This window comes from Lagopus leucura, unplaced genomic scaffold, assembly GCF_019238085.1.
Source record: "Lagopus leucura isolate 7727_CA_CO unplaced genomic scaffold, USGS_WTPT01 Super-Scaffold_806, whole genome shotgun sequence".
Lineage (NCBI taxonomy): Eukaryota > Metazoa > Chordata > Aves > Galliformes > Phasianidae > Lagopus > Lagopus leucura.
Window position 1 is genome coordinate 905,045 of NW_024962260.1, and position 23,034 is coordinate 928,078.

Below are 23,034 nucleotides of genomic sequence, written 5' to 3' on the forward strand. Positions count from 1 at the left end.
ATACACAATATAATGGAAGCTCAGTTTGTTTGAATTAGCCTTCAACAATGTCATCATCATTTGGCAGGACGTACCAACAACTGTTTTCAAGGATGAAGTACATGAAGAGTAAAATTTCATCAGAAACCTGACAAACACCTCGAGAGCTCACTGTGAGTGGCAGCCACTGCCACTGAACCAGCCTGTTAGCTGTCAGATTCACAAAACCAAGGTCAAATATCCCACTGCTTTTGTGGTTTTGTTGCTTTTTTTTATTAACATTTCTATAAAAAATAAGTCTTGTTACTCGTGTACTTTAACTATATTACATCTTGTGTATGTGGCTCAAGACTATTCCTCCTTGCTCAGTCAGAAGGCTCAGCCCATGCTACAGAAGGAAAAAAAAGTCATCCAGTATTACATCTGTTCCTTTCTGAAAATTATCGAGCTCCTCTTGCCTAACACAAGCCTTGCATGCTGCATGTGACACACTACTGGGCAGCTTCTAAGGGGTAAGATTTCTCTTCCAAACTCTTCAGAGCTGTTCAGGCTGAATCAACCAAGCTGCCCTGCTTGTATTACAGTCTGGTGTCACTGCCAGACAGAGAAAAGCTGCCCAAAGGAATTCATTCCCGGACAGCGAGTGGTGTAATTTCCACAACAATCATTGACAAGGGTGAGCAGGAAGCAAAAACAATAGGCTCTATCTCGTTCCATCAACGTTAGGGGTAGGGCTTGACTAGGAAAGGACAAATGGACAACTAAAAAATTTCAGTAAATACCAGCTCTATTTCTAGGCATGCATAGACACAAAGCATAATTGCTCTGCACCTTGGGGAGCTTGAATTCCAGGTGGCAGTGATTAGGGACATTCAGCTGCTCTCCACACAAGATACAGAAAGATGCCCCATATAAGCAGCTCTCGCTCATATTTTGTCAAAATATATAGGAAAGAAATGAACAAAAATATGTGATTTAAAGATTTTGATTTACATGCCTGAAAATACATTATGATGTGAAAATGGCTTTATTCTTAGTGAAGAAACCTTGTCTTTTGGAGGAAAAATATACAAAACAAAACAAGGCAACAACTGCAGTTCAAGTTAGATTTTAGAAAATATTCTAGGAGGGGGAACGGCTGTTTATAAGGGCGGATAGGAACAAGGGGGGATGGTTTTAAACTGAGACAGGGTGGGTTTAGGTTGGATATGAGGAGGAAGTTTTTCACCCAGAGGGTGGTGAGGCACTGGAACAGGTTGCCCAAGGAGGCTGTGGATGCCCCATCCCTGCAGGCATTCAAGGCCAGGCTGGATGTGGCTCTGGGCAGCCTGGGCTGCTGGTTGGCGACCTGCACACAGCAGGGGGTTGGAACTGGATGATCACTGTGGGCCTTTTCAACCCAGGCCATTCTGTGGTTCTATGGTATAATTCAATGATCCTGTCCTAAAGAAAATGCTCAATAGGCCAGGGATCATTTAGAGCAGTGAAATGTTTATGAAAAAGGATTTTACTTACTTTAAGTCTACAAAGACTCTATAACCTTTCAACTTTGGTCTGCCTAGACAGCTGCATCACTATTTCAACAGAAATGTCTGTAGAGACCAACAGCACTTGTTAGCCCTAAAGCCTTTAACTGCCTTCCCACCACATCTTTGGTTCTAAGTTGACAAAGCTGCTCAGTTACTTCACCAGAGCCAGTAAATACCAGAAAGCCCTCAGTGGGAACAGCTTTTTCTGGTTTCTGTACAGGTTTTATCCAGAGACTGTTTCCAGCACAAGAACTACTGATAGACCTCTGCAAACATTTTTCTTCCTGTGCTAGAGTTCATTTGCTGACAAAACAATCAAAATACAACTCCACATCTTTCAGCCATAAATGAAATTCACACAAGTTTACAGATTCCAAAAACAAAGTTCATGTTCTGACCCTGGCAACAACACCACGGTCAGGCAGCTGATGCTGTTCAGAGGTTTCAGCTGAACATCATGTTCTCCAACGGTACAAACACTGGCACAGCTATCTGGTGAGCAGCAGGAGCAGGAGGAAAGCTCCTGTTCCAGAAGATGAACCAGTAGAAACCAGTCCAGGACAGGGGACTTTAAATGCACGTTTCCATGCTCTGGATTAATCCTAAGCCTGAACTCCTTCGAGGTAAAGCTAACCTGAGATTTCTCCTCATCATCAACTACTTTCAGCAAACCAGAATAGAAGAAGTAAGTTCCCTTCTCTGGAATGGATAAAAGCATATATTTCAATAAGAAACTATTCATACATGACAAGAGACAAAGGATTTGGACAAGGAAATTAACCCAGATAAGTGCTGTTACAAAATGGGAGCAATTGCCACCTCAGTTGACAAGGAAAAAATACGTGTAAGACCATGGAATTGTTTTAGCAACAGGTCAACACATGGACTACAAGCTTACAAATACTTGGTAAAGAAAAAAACAACACACAATATTGGCTCTTCACAGCCCTGTCCAGCTAGAGCACAAGCATCGTTTTAGCAGGCCTTAAATATTTCACATTATCCTACCTCAATTTCACAATTTATTAAAATTATAAGTACAGATAGGAATTTAAAACTATATTTAGACCTCTTCTTTCTTACAGGCCTGCTAAACTGCTGGATTCTGACCTTCTCAGCTGTCCCCAAGTGCATGACAGTTACACTCCAAAGCAGATAACACAGCTGAACAGCTTCCAACAAATTCCCACCTGGTATGTCCTGTTTCCTTCCTACTATCCATTAGAGACTAAGCTTGATGCCTCCTTTTAAGTCAGTCATTACGCAGTCTAACATGATTCCTCTGAATTTCATGTTAATAACAGATATCATTTTTGTCATCAGGCTCACTTCATGACTCTGCTGTTACAAAGACCTCTCAGCCAACATCCATGATGCCTTCACATCTCCCCTTTGTGACACCCACCTGCAAAATACAGGCTCAGTTTTCCTGGCTGGCACCTGGCTGCACACTGTGCTAGAAATGCTGAGAGCATGAGATGTTGCAGGGCATGGTAAGCCATTAAAGTATGCTAAAATGTGTATAAGAGAGAGGGACTGACACAACATAGGTGTGCAAAGAACATGAAATATTGTCTCAATACAGTCATTTCATTGAAGTTGTTTCTATTTCTAAAGTTTTTTTAGAAAGGATATTTAAAACACTGTACTAAAATGAAACTCTGCTAAATTGTATTGCCTCTAGAGAAGTAATTTTTCATCTGGAGAGCCCTCAGAAAGCCACACAATCTAAGAAAGGTAATTACAGAAAAGGAACCTGTGGTAAATTGCCTTTATTCTGCTACAGAGATCATCATCACTGCAAAAACTGTTAAAGTCTAGAAACAATTCAAAAACAAATACATTCCATCATATATGTCCTTCCACATAGAGCTTCTTCCTCTAGCATCACTCCAAGCACTCTGATCACAGTCTGATTACATCTGGTTTACAAAATATTCTCCAGTCATTGAGGCGAGGGAGTATAAGGAAACGTGAATTCCCTCATTTTAAATAAAACAGATCTGGAAAAATATCCGTATAAATTTCAGTAAAATATCAGTATAAATTTCCCTTATGAAAAAATACAAGGGAGAAATTAGGAATGTAGCCACCATTCACTTTATCATCTTGGCTCTTCTTCTGCTGGCCCTGTCAGACAGGTTTCTTCAGAAGTGATAATTGCAGTGTACAGGAGGAGTGTTAAAGCATCAAAGAAGCTTAAAAAAAAACCACCCTCAAATGAGACGTATTAAAAGGGACCACAGGGCAGCAGATGTCACAACGACAGAGGAAGCCAGTTTTTCTGATAAAAAACACACAAGAATGATGAAGTATAAGGGTGAACAAATATCAAGGGGGGGAAAAAAAAACAAAAACAAGCATGCAATTTGTATTCTGTCATGCTCTAACACAGGTATTCCTAATTTGAGACAATGATCCAAATTCCAGTTTTAGCCAAGCACTGCTCTGGATATTACAGCATCTAAACTGCTGCCCAGATTTGCTTCTCTGCAAGGCTCTTCATATCCATAAAATCACTGTGGAATAGATGGCACTTGTAGAAGGAAGAAGTAGCTTTCAACCACGGCTAGAGATTATTTGTCTAAAATGCCCCTATTGTAACTACATATATATAAATATTATAACTATATATATGCATATATATAAATCATTTGCTTTTAAGTTTGCTATCTAAGCATTAAAAAAAAAACGGAAAAACAATGAATAATCCAATAAAACAATCTTGTGAAATACATAAATATGCTTATTTTACTGCCAGCAAAACACCAGAAGTTTAAAATCACTATTTGCAAGCTGATGTCTACAGAAATTCCATAAATTGAGCAGGTCACTGAATCTGGACTCCAAGTTCACTTGCTTCAATATCAAGAACTTTATATTCACCACTATTCAATCATAATTTGACTAATTTTGAGTAATCCTGAATTTATAAACATTGGATTACATACAAGATACACTTACCACTGAAAAACGTCCTGGAAGGTGGCTGCTTCCACAGGACTGGAGTTCTAATGCACGGGTTCTCACATATGAGGAAGTTGCAGCCAGTCAGGAAACTGTAAATGCAACATACAACAGACAGTGGCTCAAGTACAAATGTTTTACAGTGCAAATGTAAACAGAACATTCAGAGGCTGAACAACACAGAGGGGAAAATTCCCCTCAAAGTACTGAGATTCATAAAGTAAAGCATTAAAATCCATTTTCTTCAGGTCTACCTCCTCCTCTTCCAACAAAACAAAAAATCCAACTGCTCCTGCAGATACCTCATCGTTTAATGATGTGTCTAGTTCGCTTTTAATAATAATAATAATAATAAGTATGAGTATAGTGCTTGCTAATGTCACATACCCTATCTCGGGCTGTTTGGAGTTGTAATGTATCGGTTACTGTGAATACAACCTGAGCCTTTAAAAGAGCAAGTCAGTGGTATCCAATGTAATCTTTGATTTTATGCACTACCCTGGTCTACAAGACCAACAATCTGCTTGTTGTATTTCAAAGAAGTGACTAAAGCCAGTGAGTTACTCCTCTCGAGATCCGTTTCCAGTTTAATATGCTGAATTTGATCCAACAGCACATAAACAACTACTCCAAGACCAATAAACAACTTGTATTTTACTGGGGAAATTATAAGAAGGTCTAAAGCAGAATTCCTATAATTTGGAGGAATGGTAAGCAGCATAAATATCGACGTTATCTTCTGCAACAACACGGCTAATAGGTATTTACATCCACCCAAAGGTAGTGCTTATTACAAAGTGGCATCCAGCCATGCTGATCAAAACAAACTCTGCTTATAAACGTGGTAAAGCTTTGTAATGAGATCATTACAAAATGACCTGGCATTATTCCACCTCCAGGACGCTGCCACACATGCAGGTGCCATTTAAGAGCCACAGCTCTTTTAAGACACACCCACAAACCGGGTTCTCAAATCTGCCTTTCTCAGCACGCTGACAGGCAAACATAGAAAAGTTATGGGATCTGCAAACAAGTTCTGCCATTTCTTAGGCCAACTGCTGGGAAAGTAACGAGTGCCAGGTCTTGTTCCCAGGATGTAAACATGACAGCTGGGATGTCTTCATTTGGCACTGTGACCTTTCACCTGCTCCCATCAGATGCAGGCTAAGAGCAGAATTACTTCATTAACTTACAGCTTTCTGCATCATTCGGGTGATTCAGTTCCAGGAAGCGATTAGCATTCTTTCATATTTTTAAGAATGAATTTCAGCTATCTCACAGGTTTCAAGTAGACTCTTTATTTAGAAAATAAGGAGTCTATGAATAGGTTTCTCGTCCAGAAACCACACAGCAATAGCAGCAGGCACTCACAAGCAATGTTTTACTGCTAGTTAAAGATAATTAGCTACAGTTTTCACTTATCCTCGTAAAACAGCATCACGAATATTAAGAAGCTGACAGGTAGAGCGTAAAACCACAGTGCTGACCCAAACGCAGCAGGACAGGCCTTCCCCAAAGCACAGTTTCCAACAACCGAGTCCTCACCAGGTAAAAAGCCCCGCACTGCTGCACGTTTTACACAGCAAGGCAATAAGCAACGCGCCCGGCGCCGGGAAGCGGCCGACCCCGGCTCAGGGCTCATCCCTCCCGGCTGTCAGCGGCTGCCACTCCGCCCTCAGCTCCGTCTCTGGCTCTCACTTCGGCCCCGGCCCGTCAGCACGGAGCAGCGCAGTGCCGTCCCGCCCTGACCGTACCTGCTCCGCCGCACTGCAGCACCGCCTCCTCGCGCCACGGCCGCCGCCATCTTGCTACTGCTGCTGCGGCGCCGCGAGCTGCGCTGCGTGCCGAGAGCGAGGGCGGGCTGAGGGACGGGGCGGGGCCGGAGGGGGCGGGGCGGGTGAGTTGGGGGCTGAGGCTGTTCCTGACGGGCTGTAAGGGGTGCTGTGGGGTGAGCGAGTGCTGGAACGTGGTGTGGAAGCGTTGTGAGTGTTAGGAGAGCAGTTTACTGAGGAGGGGGCAGCGCTGCTCACCTTGAGCGAGATGTTGAGCTTAGACCGCGTGGTGTCGGCTGCTCCTGTGTGGTAACACCACAGGGGGGCTTTTGTAAAGATGAGGTGGAGATAAGGTGGGTTCCACCCTCCTACGTGTGTCCGCAGTTGGATGCAGGGCTACCGCGTTAGCAGCCAGCGGCTAATTGCTGTTTCCTGAGTGCTGGGGAGGTTTCAGAGGTGAATCACTATGAAAGCATTCCTCAAGTGTCCTCACCTCTGCTCCAGGCCGAGATGCTCTCATGACCTGCTGTGTTTGTGATTAATGCTTGGCTGTCCGTTTTCCCAGCCAGGACTCCGTGGAGTCTGCAGAATGTTGCTATTTTCACATCGCAGCAGCAGTATCTCTAAGTAGCTGATTAAGCGTCTTCTACCTTAGGCATAAGTAGGAAAGTCTGTTAATAACATGGAATTTCAGCAGAGATCCAGCTGTAGCTCTCACGTAACGTAATAACATGAGCTGACTCAGCTGTCAGGATGCACATTTTCCTCAGTTAACGTGAGGTAGGGCCAGCAGGAAGCACAGCTGCAGAGGTGGGATTTGATGGCACCAGGTGCGCTGCCCCCAGCGCGGCAAAGGCTGCGGCTTTGATGTCTGACGGCGCACTGCAGCAGGGCCTGACCCACAGGCTGCCCCACATCTGAGTCAGGAGTGACTCAAGGTTAAGCTGTAAATAAGGCACACTTGTTTATAGCATGTTTTAATTGGTGTGGACTTAACCGATTAGTGATCTGGCCTGATGTAAGTTTTTTTTTCCTGGCATTGGAAGTATAAATTTACCTATTGTCTTAGAACTATTTCAAAAGAATTAGTTTATTCTAATTTGTTGTAATGTGATTATTTTTTTCTTATGTTGCAATGTGTTGTGCTAAGAGACTGCATGCACTCAGTGGGGAATGGGGCACAGTTCCCAAAGTGTTCTGAGCTGAGCTAGAACTACGTGGGTGAGCCAAGTCGAAGGGTGGGATAACACCGTGATACATAGAATCATTTGTGTTGGAAGGGGGGTCTTACAGGTCTTCTAATCCAACTCCTCTGAAATGGATGGGGATATCTATAGTTCTCTTATTAAATGAGAGAATGTAGGACTTTGGACTTGAGAATGTCCAGGAAGCATAGGAATGAGTGAGAGAGGTGAACTCCTTCTGTGCTCAGACTAATGGGAAATAAGATAACATATCAATAAATGCTGCAGATTTTGTGAAGAAACCTAGGAAACAGCAAAGGTGAGCAGTGGAGTCTGTGTGCACAAACCAAAAGAAGGAAATGGGGAATAAGGTCTGTGAATTGCTCGGATAAGGTATACAGCACAGGAACAGAAATGTGGGAGAAGTGTTGTCAAAGTGCGCGAAGCAGAGGAAGTGCTAGGAGGAAAACAAAACTGGGAAAAATACTTTCTTTCTCCAGGACTCAGGTTGATCAAGTCTCTCCTGAAAAGATCAGTGCGTATTAGCAATACATATATATTTATGCGTTGGGTTTTTTTTTTGCAGCAGTTCCATTTATACAGTTATGCTTAAATATATACACATACATATTAGCTCCTCTCTTTATATAGAGAGAGGGAGCAAGCTAATGATGTGAGTCATAGCTGCTTTAGAGTAATTAAGAGGCAATACTTCTCTAGGCTAAATGTTAGGGAACAGGGAAACAAACCAGTTTGGAATGAGACTGTTGCGCTAGAATGGAATGAAAAGAATCAGGAAAGCTGACAAAGTCAGGATTCTGTTCTAAATTCTTAGGTGGGCATAGGGTTACTTTTTGTTTAACATCATGCAGTAAATAAACTCTCTTACCATGCCAAAAAAAAAAAAAAAAAGAAAGGAAAAAAAACCTACTTCAAAAACAGAGGTTTTCATTTGTTTGTATGTGAGTTCATGCACTGATAAAAATGCACTGATATTTTCCAGCTGTGGGCACTAAATAGGTCACTGTTCCTTTCTTGTCTATGTGCGAAGATGCAGTATCTGACAGAGCTTATGTTTATTTACTGCAGATCTCATTTTATCTTTGTTGATGCCCAAACCCTCTTTTCTATCTTCCAGAAAGTTTGTTCATCACTGTGGAATTCCTGGTATGAGAATGCAGAGCGTCAGAGTAGAGAGTGGATCCTTGCTGAACAACTGTAATCATGAAGGCAGTTCTTATAATTGTCCTAATCATCTTCACTTTGCTGTGTTCAGGTAAGTTTGATGCAGAGAGGGGAAAGAGAAAGGTGAGCTCTGGATGAATTACCAGGATACAAACTCTAATATGTGCTGTGGTTTTGTTTTCTTCTGCATATAGAATCTGCAGCCAGAACTGTGCCTGTGATTTCCATTAAGATGGTATTTCTTTCAGTTTGATCGTGGGCAGATGGTGACCCTGCTGGTCTGAAGGCAGCTAGTTGCTCCACAGTTCTGTGAAGGTTTCCTTTGAGTAGCTGGTGTCCACACACTCATTAGTGCTGTCAAAATGAATCAGTATATTTTAAGCTGCTCCTCTCAGAAACTACAATGGGTTTCTTTTTGGAATCGCTCTGAATTACCATCAAAGCATTCAGAGTGCTAATGTCTGACATCGTGCTCCAAGGAATAAAAGCTTCAGTATTCTAGTATTCAACTTTGTTATTCCAGGCGTTTTTTGTTTAATATTAAGTGGTTGATAGAAAACCAAGTGGTGTTCTGAAGATGACAGTATTCAAGCCATTGCAGTCTCTTCTTTCTATTCAGTACAGGATTCTGTCAAGTTGTATAACTGCAGACTGCTTTCATGTATGAGATCCACTTTTTTCTCTCCTGAAATGCATCGTATCTTCTTGAAATGCATATGAATATATTTTATAGTAGAGGGCAGTTGATGAGAAGAATATAAAATAAATCTGAATAGATCCAAAATGGATAATTACAGAGTATGAAGCAAAAGAGGAAATGTTGTTGGCAAATCTATGTCCCCTTTGGTTGTAGGCTTACAGTCAGTATACAGTATACACAAACCATACCCCCAGCTTCCCCTGGAAAGGGAGGTATCACCTTCACCTCCACTTCTAATTGTATCTTGCTAACTCGTTCTTTCTGCTGCGTGAGTTCCTAGCAACTAGTTGTTGGTTGCTTTTTTAAATTGGTTAATTAGTTTTCATTTGGGGAAAGAGCTGACAACTAAGTAGTTCAGTTGTGCTACAAATTTATAGAGCGATCCTGTGCAGGTTCTGTGAGCTCACTCAGAAATGAAGGTAATTTTTATTTGAGTTCTTGATGTGATGATCTTGTTGATAATGTTCTTCTGATACACTGTTCAGCATAGTACGTGATTATTGCTTTTCAATAACAGAATGTCCTCACTTTCTCTCTCTCATAGTGCGTATCTGGAAGATAGCTGTCAGGCACTTGAGAAAATGCTGGGAGGCTTCTTAGGTGCACTGTGGCTAATTGAGGAGCTTTATGTGTACTCTTGGGTGCCTCAAAGTACACTGGTGGACCCTGCAAAGCATCTAGGCCACGCTGGGGAGCTTCTTGGATAGTCTGAGAAGCATCATTGCAGGTGATCTCGGGCACCCAAGGGTGCTCTGGGGGACCCTGGGAGATTTGTAGGGCACACTGGGAAGCCTCTGGGGTGCCCTGGAGCACACTGAGGAGCCCCTGTGTTTACTCTCAGGTGCCCAGGAAAAGATCATGCCATAATAATTGTTGAATCTTGACAAATCTGTCTGAAAACTAGTTTGTTGCTGCCAGTCAAGAGGAAGCATAGAGACTTAATGGCAGATGTTTGCTCTCTTGTGCGTGGAGCCAAAGTGCTTGGGTGCATCTCTCCTGTGCCTTCATGTGTGCGGATGTCTGTGTGAGCAGAGTCTTATTTATGGAGCTAATTAAAACAAAACAACCTCTTCCATCCATGGGGCCTTAAACTGAGTTTGGGTTTGCTAAGTCCTATAGTTCTTGACTTTTTTTTTAATCCCACAGGGAAAAAGTTTCGATGGTGCACCCTCTCTGATCTAGAACAGAGAAAGTGTGCTGAGCTGTCCAAAGCACTGACAGCTGTGCTGCCTGTCACTAACACCGATTCGTTTGCCAGGATTTCTTGCATCAGAGCCCACAATACGTATGACTGCATTGATAAAATCAGAGTAAGTTCACAAAGATTTTTAAAACTAACTTAATTTGAACCAAATTCTCTTTTGAAGTAGAAACTGGCTATCAACTCATGGAGAATGAAATGCTATTGACAGGATGGTATCTCACGTAGGAGAACGTACGTTGGATGTTTCAGAAATAATGCCTCCTACTTGTTTCCACAGAAACTAGAGCAGATAAAAAGAGCACTATAACACTACTTGACAAAGCAAATTCTCTGCTACAAAGCTCTATTTTTCAGCATAGTCACCACCATCAGCTATGCATTTTTGCTAGCAGTGAACAAGAGCCTGCATACCACTCTTGCAAAAATCTCTATGGGCATCTGAATGAGGCTTGTCTTTCACATCACCATTGCCACTGTCAGAACGCACCACCCACTGCCTCACTGTGCCCACATCCACTGTTTGGTCTCCATAAGTGTTCAGCAAGAGTCAGTTAATTCAGTTATACACCTTTGCCTCGTACACACTTCTATGTCAGGCACCATTTTGTCACACTGCCCCTCTGCTGCTATCAGTCACTTCTACTGCCATCCTGCCAACATAATGAAATAGGAGGCATTGCTTTCAGAACAGGCCTTGTACAAGGTGGCTTGAGAGATAAGAATTCAAATACGTGAGCCTTCTACTAACCATAGTAGAAGAACTATTTTACCCCAGCTTGCGTTTTCCAAGAAATAAATATAAAATTGCATGAAAATAAATGGACAAATCCAAACTAATAAATTAAAGCCAGGTCAGAGCGTTTTTCCTTCCTTGTAAATTTCAATCCTACTCTGACTGGAATTAATATTTTTCTCTTCCCACTTTTCCCCCTTGTTTCTAACTCCTTGTTGATCGTCCCTGGAGTAAAGGGTGAAAGTTTTTTTTCCATGTGAAGATCTTCAATTTTAATAAAATTATGCATGAGGCCATTTGTAGGATTAACAAGCAAAACCAAGAAGGACTTTCTTGTTTGTTAAAGGAATTATTTAGTTCATGTTTTCATGATAAATAGAATAGGCTTGTTAATAGACTTAGTTCCATTTTTAGGTGGTTATTATAACCAGGAGAAATCTGAGAAGGTTCTGGGGTTCTGATGGAATAGTAGGAGGAAAAAGAAGCCTTTTTATTCAGGTGGCATTGGAATTGTATTTTTGGAATGGAAAGACCAAAGAAGAGGCAGGAATCAATGTCACTGATAAAGCACAGATACTTATTTGAAAGTAACAGCCTTAATCCTGGTGAAGTGTTAGTAATTAATAGCAGAGATTCAGTTAAAAACAAAGCAAATGCTTGTAAAAGTCTCTGCTCACTTCAAGTGCAGAGTTTCAGCCTGACGAACTGCTCTGTTTCCATTTAAACAAACTTATTTTGAGGGTTTTGCTGTTGTGGTGTTTGGTGTTTTTTTTTAAGGTGAATAAAGCAGATGCTGCTTCTCTGGATGCAGGAGATGTTTACTCTGCTGTAAAGCTGTATGGTTTGACCGTTGTGGCAAAGGAGATCTATGAACAGGGTACGTACATAAAGAAGAATGAACTGTGCTTCTGATTTGCCTGGTAAATTGCTGTGCAGGCAAAGTCTCTTAAAGTTGGGGGGAAAAAAGGTCTGTTGATTCTTAAGTACTTTGTGGGAATATGGGGATGACTAACAACATATACTTCACATTAGTATGTGTAGAACATGTAGTGATGAATAAAATTCCAGTGGTGCTTTTTCTTTCCAGCCTATGGTGCTCTCATCACAATAAACTGTATCCACCCCTGCCCACAGCACTGATACACTGGGGTTCCACATTGCATAGGGAATGAGGAATGTTTTATCCCATCTGTGTTAATTCTTATACCATATTCCTTATTAGTACGACTGTTTATTAATTGTTCTTTAAGAGATCAGTTTCTGTTGTTAATTCGTTCTCTGTTCTTCACAGAAAGAGAAGTATATAAGATGATGAATGTTACGGTAAGATTCTTTAGCTGAGCAGTCTGTGCATTGACTGATTTGCAAGAGAAAGCCAAGTATATTGTAGAAAATACCTAGGGGGCATGACTCTGAGAAGGAAGCCAAATTAGCAGGTGGATGTAGGAAGAGACTAATCAGAGGACATTGCGAGAGCACAAGTGAGTTTTGTTTTGACTGAAAAACCATGCAGTCCTAGTGGAATCAATACATTTCTGTCACCTGATCCCTAGGTTTTGAGGATAAAACAGGAGTTCTTTCTGTTATGATACCTCAATCTCTTTGATACAAATGTTCAAAATTCCTGAGAAGCAGCCTTGCCCTTTCATGGTGCTCACTTTCACTATGTAGTCAGTATAGTGTGAAATTCCTGGTATGAATTCTTCAATTTAACGTGCCTAATTTTTTTTTTCTTTGCAACATTTAGAGGGGAATTGAACCTGGTGCACAGACAGAAGCTGGGGAGTTGGGCTTTAGTTATTTCTGTTGCATATTTTGTCCTATCACAGGAAATTGTGTTTTTGCTGTGGCTGTTGCCAAACGAGGAACTTTGGATATCCAGAGGCTACGCGGTGTGCGCAGCTGCCACAATGGAGCCAGATGGACCTCAGGCTGGAATATTCCACTTGGATTTCTCCTTGCAAGGAATGATCTTTCCTGGGATGAGGGACAACCCCTGAGCCAAGGTGTGTGATAGCAACTGTAGCTTGTCTGCCCTCAGCAAGAGTGAGTGAAACAGGGGCAGAAGTATTACCAAAACAGGAGAATCTTGGTGTTTTGTATACAGTAGGGAACAAGACTTCGCAATATCAAGCCAGCACAAAGATGGTTTTGAACAAGAAAAATCAGATCACTCTGTTTGCAACAAACATTTCAAATTTGCAATTTAGACAGTGAAGCTGCATTTATTTGCCAAAGAGCAACTTTTTTCTAAAGCAGCATATTGCCTTACTTACAGTCATAGTATGTTTGGCCTCTTTCTTCCATCTTTTTGTATTTGACTTTCCCCTCTTTTTTTCCCCTGCAGTAATCAGTGAGTATTTCAATGCAAGTTGCATCCCTGGAGTTGGTGTTGCTGCTCCTCAGCTGTGTGCTCTCTGCCAAGGACAAAAGTCATATATCAGAGACAAGAACCACTTCTGTGAGACCAGCAGCAATGAACCCTTCTATGACTCTGATGGAGCTTTCAGGTAAACTGGCTGTTTTGAACTTATGCTGAATTCACCTTTGGGGAAAAAGTGAGGAGAGAAAAAGCTGATGACATGTTAATGGATGGCATTTGTCTTCCTGCAGGTGCTTGAAGGATGGAGTTGCAGATGTTGCCTTTTTAGATCACCTGACAGTTATGAGAGCCACAGGTAGTCCTAAAAACTGATTCCTTTTAACCTTTGTGCTATTTCCTGCATGGGAGTTTGGGAGATGTGTTTGTATGTTTATTGTCAGTCACTGTAAGCAGTTCAGTGGTATTTCTTGGCTCTCCACACAAGTAAGAGGAAAGCAGAAAAGGAGGTTGGTAGGATGGGAGCAGACAGGCATTTTAATGCAGGTGATTTCTTTAGGCTAAAGTCTCTGCAGCTGCCAGCTGATTTCCTGACTATTAAGATTCCTTTAAATTTTCAGTGTTTCGTGAATGTCCTGTTATTTTAGAGTCAGAACAACAAGAATATGAACTCTTATGTCCTGATGGAACTACAGCTGAGCTGAGCAAGTACAACACCTGTAACTTGGGCAAGGGGCCTGGCCGTGGCATCATCACCCGCCACAACTTCCAAAAGATCACCAACAAATTTCTTACCATGATCCAAGTGAGTGGATATTGTAAGCTGTATATCTCTGTACACAGGATTTTCTTCTGTATTTGTGTGGAGCTCACCACTCAGTTTGCCTTCTTTTCTCAATAAATTTGTAGTTATTCTGAAGCAAATGTTCAACATGAATTGTTCTGGGGAAAGGTCCTGTGCTAGTTTCTGAAGGAAAATTTTACTTCTACAGAAGAACAACTCGGAGAGAAGAGTGGAAATAAGTTAGGAAGAGGAAGACGTCAGAACACCCAAATTGGAAAATAGATGGTTATTTCCATTCTGCTCTAAAGCTTATATGATAAGAGGCACATGGGTTCAGGCAAGATTCAGCTTTAAGAGGGTGAGGGAAACAATTTATAGCATCTGTTACGTTGATATCCAGGAATTTATGTGGACCTGAACTTGAAATGTGTATTACTTAAAGATGTTAAGAAGCCACTCCACATTTAAAATAATACAGCAAAATGAATAATTCCAACCCAGTGAGTTGTGCTATCTTGTGAACTTGGACAGACAGTAGAAGTACAAAATCCCTTCTGTGAGAGGTTTTTCACATGTCCTTGTCAGTGTGCTTATTGGCACCCTCATTAGCTATGTTCCCTATACATAACAGTGGCTATGAAGTAGTATTCCCAGTACATTCTTCAGTGCATGCTATTCTTCCATCAAGCTAGACAGCTCTCCTTTGCACACAGTACTTCCCATTGTAAAGCACAAGACATCCTGTACCCATTTACTGCAGTTATCTGTCACAAACGTTTCCCATTTGGCCAAACTACTTTAGTTGCCCTTATAGGGCAGGAGGCATCGAGCACAGCCCAATGAATTTGGATAACTAAGATGAGAGATAAAATTCTTCAAAAAAGGAAACTGAATCTCAAGCAATATGTTTGTAGGACTGTAACCATCCAGTCACTGTGGTACCTATGGGCTTTGTCACAGTGTGGTGGATACTGGAACCCTGAACACTATGTTACAGGCCATTGCTATGATGGGTGAAGGGGGTGAGGCTGCCTGACACTAAAAGGATGAGACAAATTTTTGCAATTAAAATTGTTGCTTTTGTCCTAGCGTCTCTTTGGTCGAAAAGGAAAGGAAAGAGCCAGATTTGAACTTTTCAATTCATCACCCTTTGGAGGGAAGAACCTTCTCTTTCGAGATGCCACTCAGCACCTGCAACTTCTCGAGGAACAGCTAGAAATTGCATATGTCCTTGGTCTGGATTATGTAGCTCTCCTTAAGGGACTAGGTCATGAAGGTAAGAAGCTTCTGGAGGACTGTAGATGTCCTATGCTATTCCTCCCTGCCAGACCCAACAGATTGTTGTATGATTGACGTGGTTCCACTGTGTTCCTTCTTTCTAATGCAGGGAGCTCCTTGGACAACAGTGTTGTGCGCTGGTGCTGCATCAGCAATGCTGAGCTTCGCAAATGTGAGGAGTGGGCACTGAGCATCAAATCTGACCCATTAGTCTGTGTCCAAGCAACTTCCATGGCAAGCTGCATTGAAATGATCAAGGTAGGAGAGTCCCTCTGATTATATGCAGATTATATGATAATCTGCACAGAGTGCATGTTCAGCTTAGGCAAGGACAAGTGGAAAAACACTTCTACACTAGAGGGAGCAGTGGGAGTGACAGGCAATTTATGCAGGGGAATTTCCAACCAGTGGAGAAGTACAGCTGCTTGGTTATACAATTAATGCAATTCCTATTTGTGTTATTTTCTGTAATGCTGTTGACAGAGTAGTGAGGCTGATGCAGTCACTCTGGATGCAACCCACGTCTACATTGCAGGGAGGTGTGGATTGGTGCCTGTAGCTGCAGAGTGTTATGGTAAGTTCTTGTGTGCACCATACAAATATAGTTAAATGTTGACACGTTGTGATGTTTTGTTATGGAAGCAGGGATCCATACATATATCCAGGCACCCTTCTCAGCTCTTCCATTAACTGGCTGTAGCTTTTGATCTGTTTGTGTATTGTATCTCTTCTATATAAGGGGTGGAGATACTGACATGGTTCAAGAGGGGATTGCAAGGTTATAAAGTTTTGTTTTGTTTTTTTTTATGCAGTGCTGCCATGCGATGAGAATGACAGCAGTTGCAAGATCCTTAATGGTTGTCTTCTCTCTCCAGGGCAGGTTTGTGCTCCAGCTGATGAGAGCACAGAGGAAATTAGCAAACTTCATCTAAAGCGCAAAGGTAATGGGAGAACTTTGGAAAGGCAAAATATTTCAACTTTCCTGAGAGTGCCTCTTAAGATTTCTGTTGGGATGTATAGGCTCTGCCTATGTGGAATACTTCATTGCCTTTATACAACTGGTTGCTGTCATTGTTTTGTAGGACTGTCACCTGTTTATGCTGTAGCCCTAGCTAAGAAAAATGCCAAACAGATTAACATCCATAACCTGCGGGGGAGGCGATCATGTCACAGCCACTTGTATAGTCCTGGAGGATGGTTGCTTCTTTCCAGATACACAGTGGGACCTCTGGAAAACGTTACTGAAAACTGTGATATCGGATCTGGTATGAGTCGCTCTGGGTTATCTGTGAGGAGACTCTTGAAGTCTAAAGCACAATGTTTAGGCTTTAGAAGGAATCTTACTTTAGGAAGTAAGATTGAAAAGAATCTGTGAGGGCAGAGTGAAAGAATTTCAGTCTTGCATATCATTGAAGATGTTCTTATTTGCTATGATGTGCTCCTGTATAGAGCTCTCTTTTCAGTAGTGGATTTCTCCTGTACTGCATATGATGTTCCTTAGCAAGCAGATGCACGATAAATAATAGTGGTATCTGTGCCTACATGCAAAAGAAAGGATGATCAAAAGACACAAGTATCCACTCCTAGAGCTCAATGTGTATGATTCTGTGTTTTGTACTTTAAAAGTCAGTCAATTTCTCTATCTCTTTCTTGATTAAGTTGTCTAATTGATTAGCTGAAATGCATTTGTTCACGTTCTGGGTGTAAAAAGTTATGGGCTAGGTTTATCTCAAAATATTTTAGGAAGACCAAGTACAGATGTAATAGAAACTCTTCCTCCCCTTGTTCTTTTCACCCACTGTCTTGCCTCTTGATCCTTCTGTGCTGTGCTTGTGCTCAATTTAGTTTATCTGTGTGGCTACTCCAAAACCTGGAGGATGATGATCTCCTGCTTCTATCTTTCATGTTATAGGCGAGAAAAAGTGCTGTTCCAATTGTTAATACTTTCAAGATTAGGTATGAATAGAGATGTTGCCAGCTGCTGTATGATCTACATAGTTAACTACATAGTTAACATGATCTACTCTTACACTACAGCTTGGTTTACTTTCTTGAGTTGCTTAGTTCTATCATTTTGCCATTTTACTTCACCCAAGAAAGAGTTGATTAGTCGCATGGCCAGCAAGTGCAGTCTCAAAGGTTGTTGAAACAATTATTCCTCTTATCTGAGTATGTGTGATTCTTCATGCCATTTAGGCTTCTTTCCATCAGTTATTAGGATGGAATCCAGTTCTTCCAACAGAAGAAGAGACTTTGCTGCAATTTCACCTGAGTTGCTTTTTTTTTTTTTTTTTGCTCAGTTTACCAGAATTACTTTTGGAAGGGCTGCATGCCAGGAGCAGATGGAAACCTGTGCAAAGTGTGCATTGGAGACAGTGAGGTGGAAGGAGCTCGAGTATCCAGCAGATGTGCTGCCAGTCACAATGAGCACTACTATGGCAATATGGGAGCACTCAGGTAATACTTCTTTCCAGAGTCAGAAACATGGAGCAATAGCCAGGATTGGCTTATTATTTTACTGATGGTTTTCTATGGAAGCTTTTTTGTTAAGCAACTGGCTGTATTAACTTTTGGTAGCATGTATTTTGCTTAGGCTGCAGTTGCTATGATTTGTTCAGATGGTTGGAGAGTTTCATGTAACCTTCTATGGAGCAAGACAATGCTTCCAAACATGTAAGATGTGGAGCATTGGAACAGAACTCATTTAAGAGATGGAAAAATACTTAGAAGATCAGAGAGTAGAGATGATGTAGTAACAAGCACTGTAATAAGCAGTGATTAGACTGGATTATTATAATATATATTTTTAAAAGGAAGAAATAGTTGAAGGTTGTGTAGAAAAGGAACATTAACAGTGATAGTGCTTTCATAGAATATCTGTAGTTCATCTAGCTGAATTAAATTCTCTTTCCTGGCTAGGCACAGGTGGGGTTACTTGGATGCTGTGCTGCAGCTTTGACTTGGGAGCTGCTTTAAGAGATAAATGAAATTGTCTTGACAAACGCATGAATGGTGCCCACTGACATCCATGCTGACATCACTAACTTGTTCCACACATAATGACCAAATAGCTTCAGATGAAGATATTTTCAGCTACTCCTGTTTTAGCTTCCAATGATTGTCTAAGATTCAGTCATTGTAATGGCTGTTTCTGGTAACTTTTTATTTTCCTCCTATACTAGGTGCTTAGTTGGCAATCCCAGTGGAAGAAGCTTTGGAGATGTAGCTTTTCTGGAACACTCAAACCTACTCTGGAATATAGAGAGTGAGATGCAGATATTTTCTTTTAATTTAACAATGTAAACTGTTCTCATTTTCCACACTGTGACTGTCACCGCTCAGGATCAGTGTGGAATAGGTTTAAATTAAGTCCATGAAATTGTGTTTGAAACCAGAAACGTACAGGAACTTTCCTGCATGTAGATGTTATGGTAAAGCTTTAAATTCAGGTACTGTTCAATTTCAGAGAGGAAAGAGAGAGAATCACTGAGTGATTAATGCGTTTGCTGGGAGCAGGAGGGGAAATCATCCTTGGAGACTGCACTAGTTTTTGGAAAGCTCAAAACTATAAAAATTGACTTTTCCCACTGCACCTTCTCACATAGGCATGTACAGAGCATGTAGTCACTGTCTATCAGTCTAAAGAATGAAAAGAGCAAACAGAGACACTGTGGGCTACTTGTGCTCAGAGGTGTTCTATAGCTTCACCATGACAGCTTTTTGTTGTTTCATAGGTACTTTCTGGAATAAATAGTCCAGGTAGGTAGTTTAGTAGGTAAAAATACTGCAAAGTATTTCATTGCTACAGTGAGAAATGAGTAACTTCTTCCAGGGAACTGAAGTTTGCAAGAGTATAGCTGTTGGATTTTGTTGGTGGAAGTGGTTTCAGTTACAGGAGCTTAAATCCTCTCAAATCTCTTAAATTACTTCTACAGGTCTAAGAGCCAAAATGTGCTACTCATAGAGGTGAGAATACAGGGAACTCCCATTTTGTTCAGCCTGATAAAATACACTGAAATTCAACTCAGGTCAATTTCAGTAGCAGAAGAAAACTTTATGAAAGAGAAATATCTGTAAAATCAAGCAGGCATATAAGAACCTGGAAACCCACAGGAATTCGTGCAGCGGTGAGCAGTTTATTTGAGGAAGCACAGACAAGGAGTATGAATTTCTTTGTATTCAGGAAGTGATCAGTGAAGATGAGGCATAAGCTGTTTGTATGCTTTAATGTTGCTCTGCACCTATCTTCTAAAAACTAGCTTCAGTTCATTAACTTGGTTCCTCAGAGAAAACACCCAACTATTCCTTTTGCATTCTTAATAAATGAATATACAGCATGTGTATTCACTCAGCTCCTTCCTCTCTGTTTTCCTCACTGCATGAGATTCATCTCGTCTTCTGCATTTGTTTTTTCAAGAGGATTTTCCTTCACTTCATCTTCTTTTCAGATCTGGAAAGCTCTGGTTGGGCAAAAGGTTATACAGCTGTTGACTTTGAACTCTTGTGTCCGGATGGAACACGTGCTGCAGTCACCGAATGGGCTGGCTGCAACCTTGGTCCAGTTCCTCCCAGCACAGTCATGACTCGACCAGTCACTGTCACTAAAATCTATGACTTCCTAATGAAATCTCAGGTAAGGTAGATAATGGGGGAAAAAGTTAATATGTTAAGACTTCTTATATACAATTCTGGAAACCTTCTCGTTATCAAGAGATTTATATACTAAATATATAGAGTGCCTTCAGATCTGATGTGACAGAATTAAGAATGTGTGTAGGAGATTGAGAAAAATCATTATTTGAACTCTCCAAAGGCCATCAGTAGCCATCACACTCCTTCTGAGAAAAAAGCCACTCCAAAGTCATATCTTTTTTTGTATGACTGTACTGAATGAAAGTAGATCTGTTTTTCGTTTTTTTTCCTGCTAGATCCTATTATGAAGCTGATGGTCACCAACATAACCTTGGTATTTATAGTCCAAACTGTGGAACCTCTTTTCTGTTTAGGAATTTCTGGAGACCAAGCTGGATTCTGAATTCCATCTCTTCCAGTCACAAAAATATGGTGAGAGTGATCTGCTTTTCAAAGATGCCACTCAGTACCTTGTTCCTGTAACTCACGTGAGCTATCAGGAAATCCTTGGAGAACCTTTCTTTCAGCTGGCAGAATCAGTGTTTAATTGTACACCTGCAGGTAAAGTCAAATTCTTCATTCTGAGTTAGAGAAAAATGCAAAGCAGTAGGAAGTTTTCTGTGCACAGACATGGCCCTGTGCTTTACATTGACTTTAGAGGGGATTTCTACACAACCTTGTTAATGGAGTATAACATTTGGAGTATGTTTAGGCCTCTTGCAACTGCTATCTGTAAGCACTGAAACCAGGGATCTGTGGGAGTGATATAACCAATATGTGTCAGAGCAAATATGAAGTTATTGAAGTGGAATTTTATTTCCACTCAAAGTTTTTGTCCTATCCCAAAGATCTGGGTACGTCAGGCTTGGGGAAAATATTCAAACTTTTATATTCAACCTCAGAATAAGTTAAAAATTCCATTTTTAAAAAGGATGTACTAAAAATTACAGCAAAGAACTCAAGTTAAAAATCTTTGTATTTATAGGACAGCTTTCTCATCATTATCTACTGAAAGCTATATGAAATTTATATTTAGTTCTCACTGGAACTGAAATGAAACTGCTTATGAGTCAGGACCGAGCTGCTAGGGGACCTAAAAATCTGTGTTGAAGTAAAAGCAGATTGCACAATGTTTAGATGCCTGAGAGTTTACTAGTTGTTAAAAAACTGAAATTCACAGAGGGAATTTCACCTCTGTTCAGTTTTAGTGAACGGTAGCTAGAGAATTTGTAACTGTCAATGCTGATGGAGTCTTTAAGGATGTTTTCTCTTACTGGTTTGTAGGCATCTTAGACTTTTGCAAGCAGGATATCTGTGCCTCCTCATCCATCTGACAGCTGCTATAAAGGCTTTGCAAGCCATGAGCTTTCACCAATGCTGAAAACAAAGAACTAGACTAGTCCTGCCTATCCAGAGCAATCTGCAAGGAAACTGGCACCTCTGGACACATATGCTGGTTATTCTTTTGTCATAATCTTTGTTTTCTTTAGAAAGTAGACTTTATGTTTATGATCATGTAATACTACTCCTATGTCATCCCTTTCTTGTTTGAAGCACGGAATTGTGTGCAACAGCTTTCACCAGTCCTCATAACCCACAGCACAGAACTAGGATCAGCAGTTCTGATTGCCTACTATGGAGGATTCAGCATTTTGGGGGACTAGCAGGGTCAGTGCAGTGGATTAAAGAATGGACTGTCACGAGTGGCGCAGGTTAGTGGGTAGCAGTTCACCTTGCTTTACCTGTTTTATCTTCTCGAATTTGTTTCCATGCAAAAAGTGCAACTGATCTTTTGGTGGTTGCAGAATTATCTTCCTGTATTGCAATTGCAGTCCATGTTGAACACACACATGTATGATAGATGGTTTATGTAATCACTATCAGAAGTCTCTTCTGCTTTTAACTGGCAATAATACATTTCCTTTTTTTAATCAAGGATTTATAATGGTAAATCAAAATCTTTTTCTCTCAAATTCATGTTGTAAGACATGAAGTAACAAGCGGACCTGGATTCCTGCAGCCTTAAATTGAAGGGAAGCAATGGATATATGAGGGCTGCTCCAAAAGTAATGCCTTCTATTTTATTGTGTTGGCCCATGATGTTAGGTTTGGATGTTGCAGTACAGCAGTAGAGGCTGAACCTTCCCACAATTATTGTTACATCCTATTGCTGTGTGACAGATGGCAGCAGAGAAGGATTCTTGACAGAATGGTGTCTGATATGATGCAAAGGTGTATAATTGAATTCCTCCATGTGGAAAAAAATGGCACCCTTGACATCCATCAATGCTTACTGAATGTTTACAGAGACTGCACAGTGGCTGTGAGCACAGTGAGGGACGGGTGGTGTGTTTCAGCAGTGGCAACAGTGGGTCAACCCCACTGGTGTATGTTTTTACAAGTGTGGCATGCAGGTTCTCGTTCATTGCTGACAAAAACACACAGCTAAAAGTGGTGACTGTGTTGAAAAACTGTTTTGGAGCTGAGAATTTGTTCTATCAGATAGTGTGATTGTGCTCTTAGTAGCAGTTATTTCCATGGAAATAAAAAGGAGGCATTACTATAAAGCAACTCCCATTCTTCTCAGAAACACAAATCATTACTTTACAGTAACTACACTGACACTTCTAATGTCAAAATACAAATTTTTAATTAAACTGAACTTTTTTTTACACACAGAAACTGTCTGAATGTGATTTCAAGTCTTTTCAACACAGTGCATGATATCATAGTTTTGTTTTGCCTGTTAGGGGAGGACTTTGTGTGG

General features: G+C 41.0%; 2 protein-coding genes across 4 annotated transcripts in view; one reads left to right on the forward strand and one right to left on the reverse strand.

Annotated features, from left to right (window-relative positions):
• PISD (phosphatidylserine decarboxylase) overlaps positions 1-6,309 on the reverse strand; it is a 24,109-nt gene extending 17,800 nt beyond the window's left edge. The window contains exons 1-2 of the mRNA XM_042865865.1: positions 6,230-6,309; positions 4,473-4,567 (exon numbers count right to left, since the gene is read on the reverse strand). Of these exons, the coding sequence (XP_042721799.1) occupies positions 4,473-4,567; positions 6,230-6,279 (145 nt within the window). The 5' untranslated portion in view covers positions 6,280-6,309. The remainder of the gene's footprint in view (positions 1-4,472; positions 4,568-6,229) is intronic.
• Positions 6,009-22,462, forward strand: LOC122176891 (melanotransferrin-like). 3 transcript variants are annotated; one of them, XM_042865859.1, is made up of 18 exons: positions 6,009-6,023; positions 8,570-8,707; positions 10,463-10,626; positions 12,031-12,130; positions 13,083-13,259; positions 13,601-13,763; positions 13,867-13,931; positions 14,221-14,378; positions 15,447-15,633; positions 15,745-15,893; positions 16,119-16,209; positions 16,511-16,576; positions 16,718-16,900; positions 17,936-18,092; positions 18,818-18,900; positions 20,084-20,268; positions 20,642-20,828; positions 21,552-22,462. In XM_042865859.1, the coding sequence occupies exons 2-18, from the start codon at positions 8,656-8,658 to the stop codon at positions 21,599-21,601; spliced, it is 2,217 nt and encodes a 738-aa protein (XP_042721793.1). In that variant the 5' UTR covers positions 6,009-6,023; positions 8,570-8,655; the 3' UTR covers positions 21,602-22,462. The 3 variants fall into 3 exon arrangements, with proteins under 3 accessions (XP_042721793.1, XP_042721792.1, XP_042721794.1); XM_042865858.1 differs by lacking the exon at positions 6,009-6,023 and adding an exon at positions 6,470-6,600; XM_042865860.1 differs by lacking the exon at positions 6,009-6,023 and adding an exon at positions 7,735-7,750.
• The last annotated feature ends 572 nt before the right edge of the window (positions 22,463-23,034 follow it).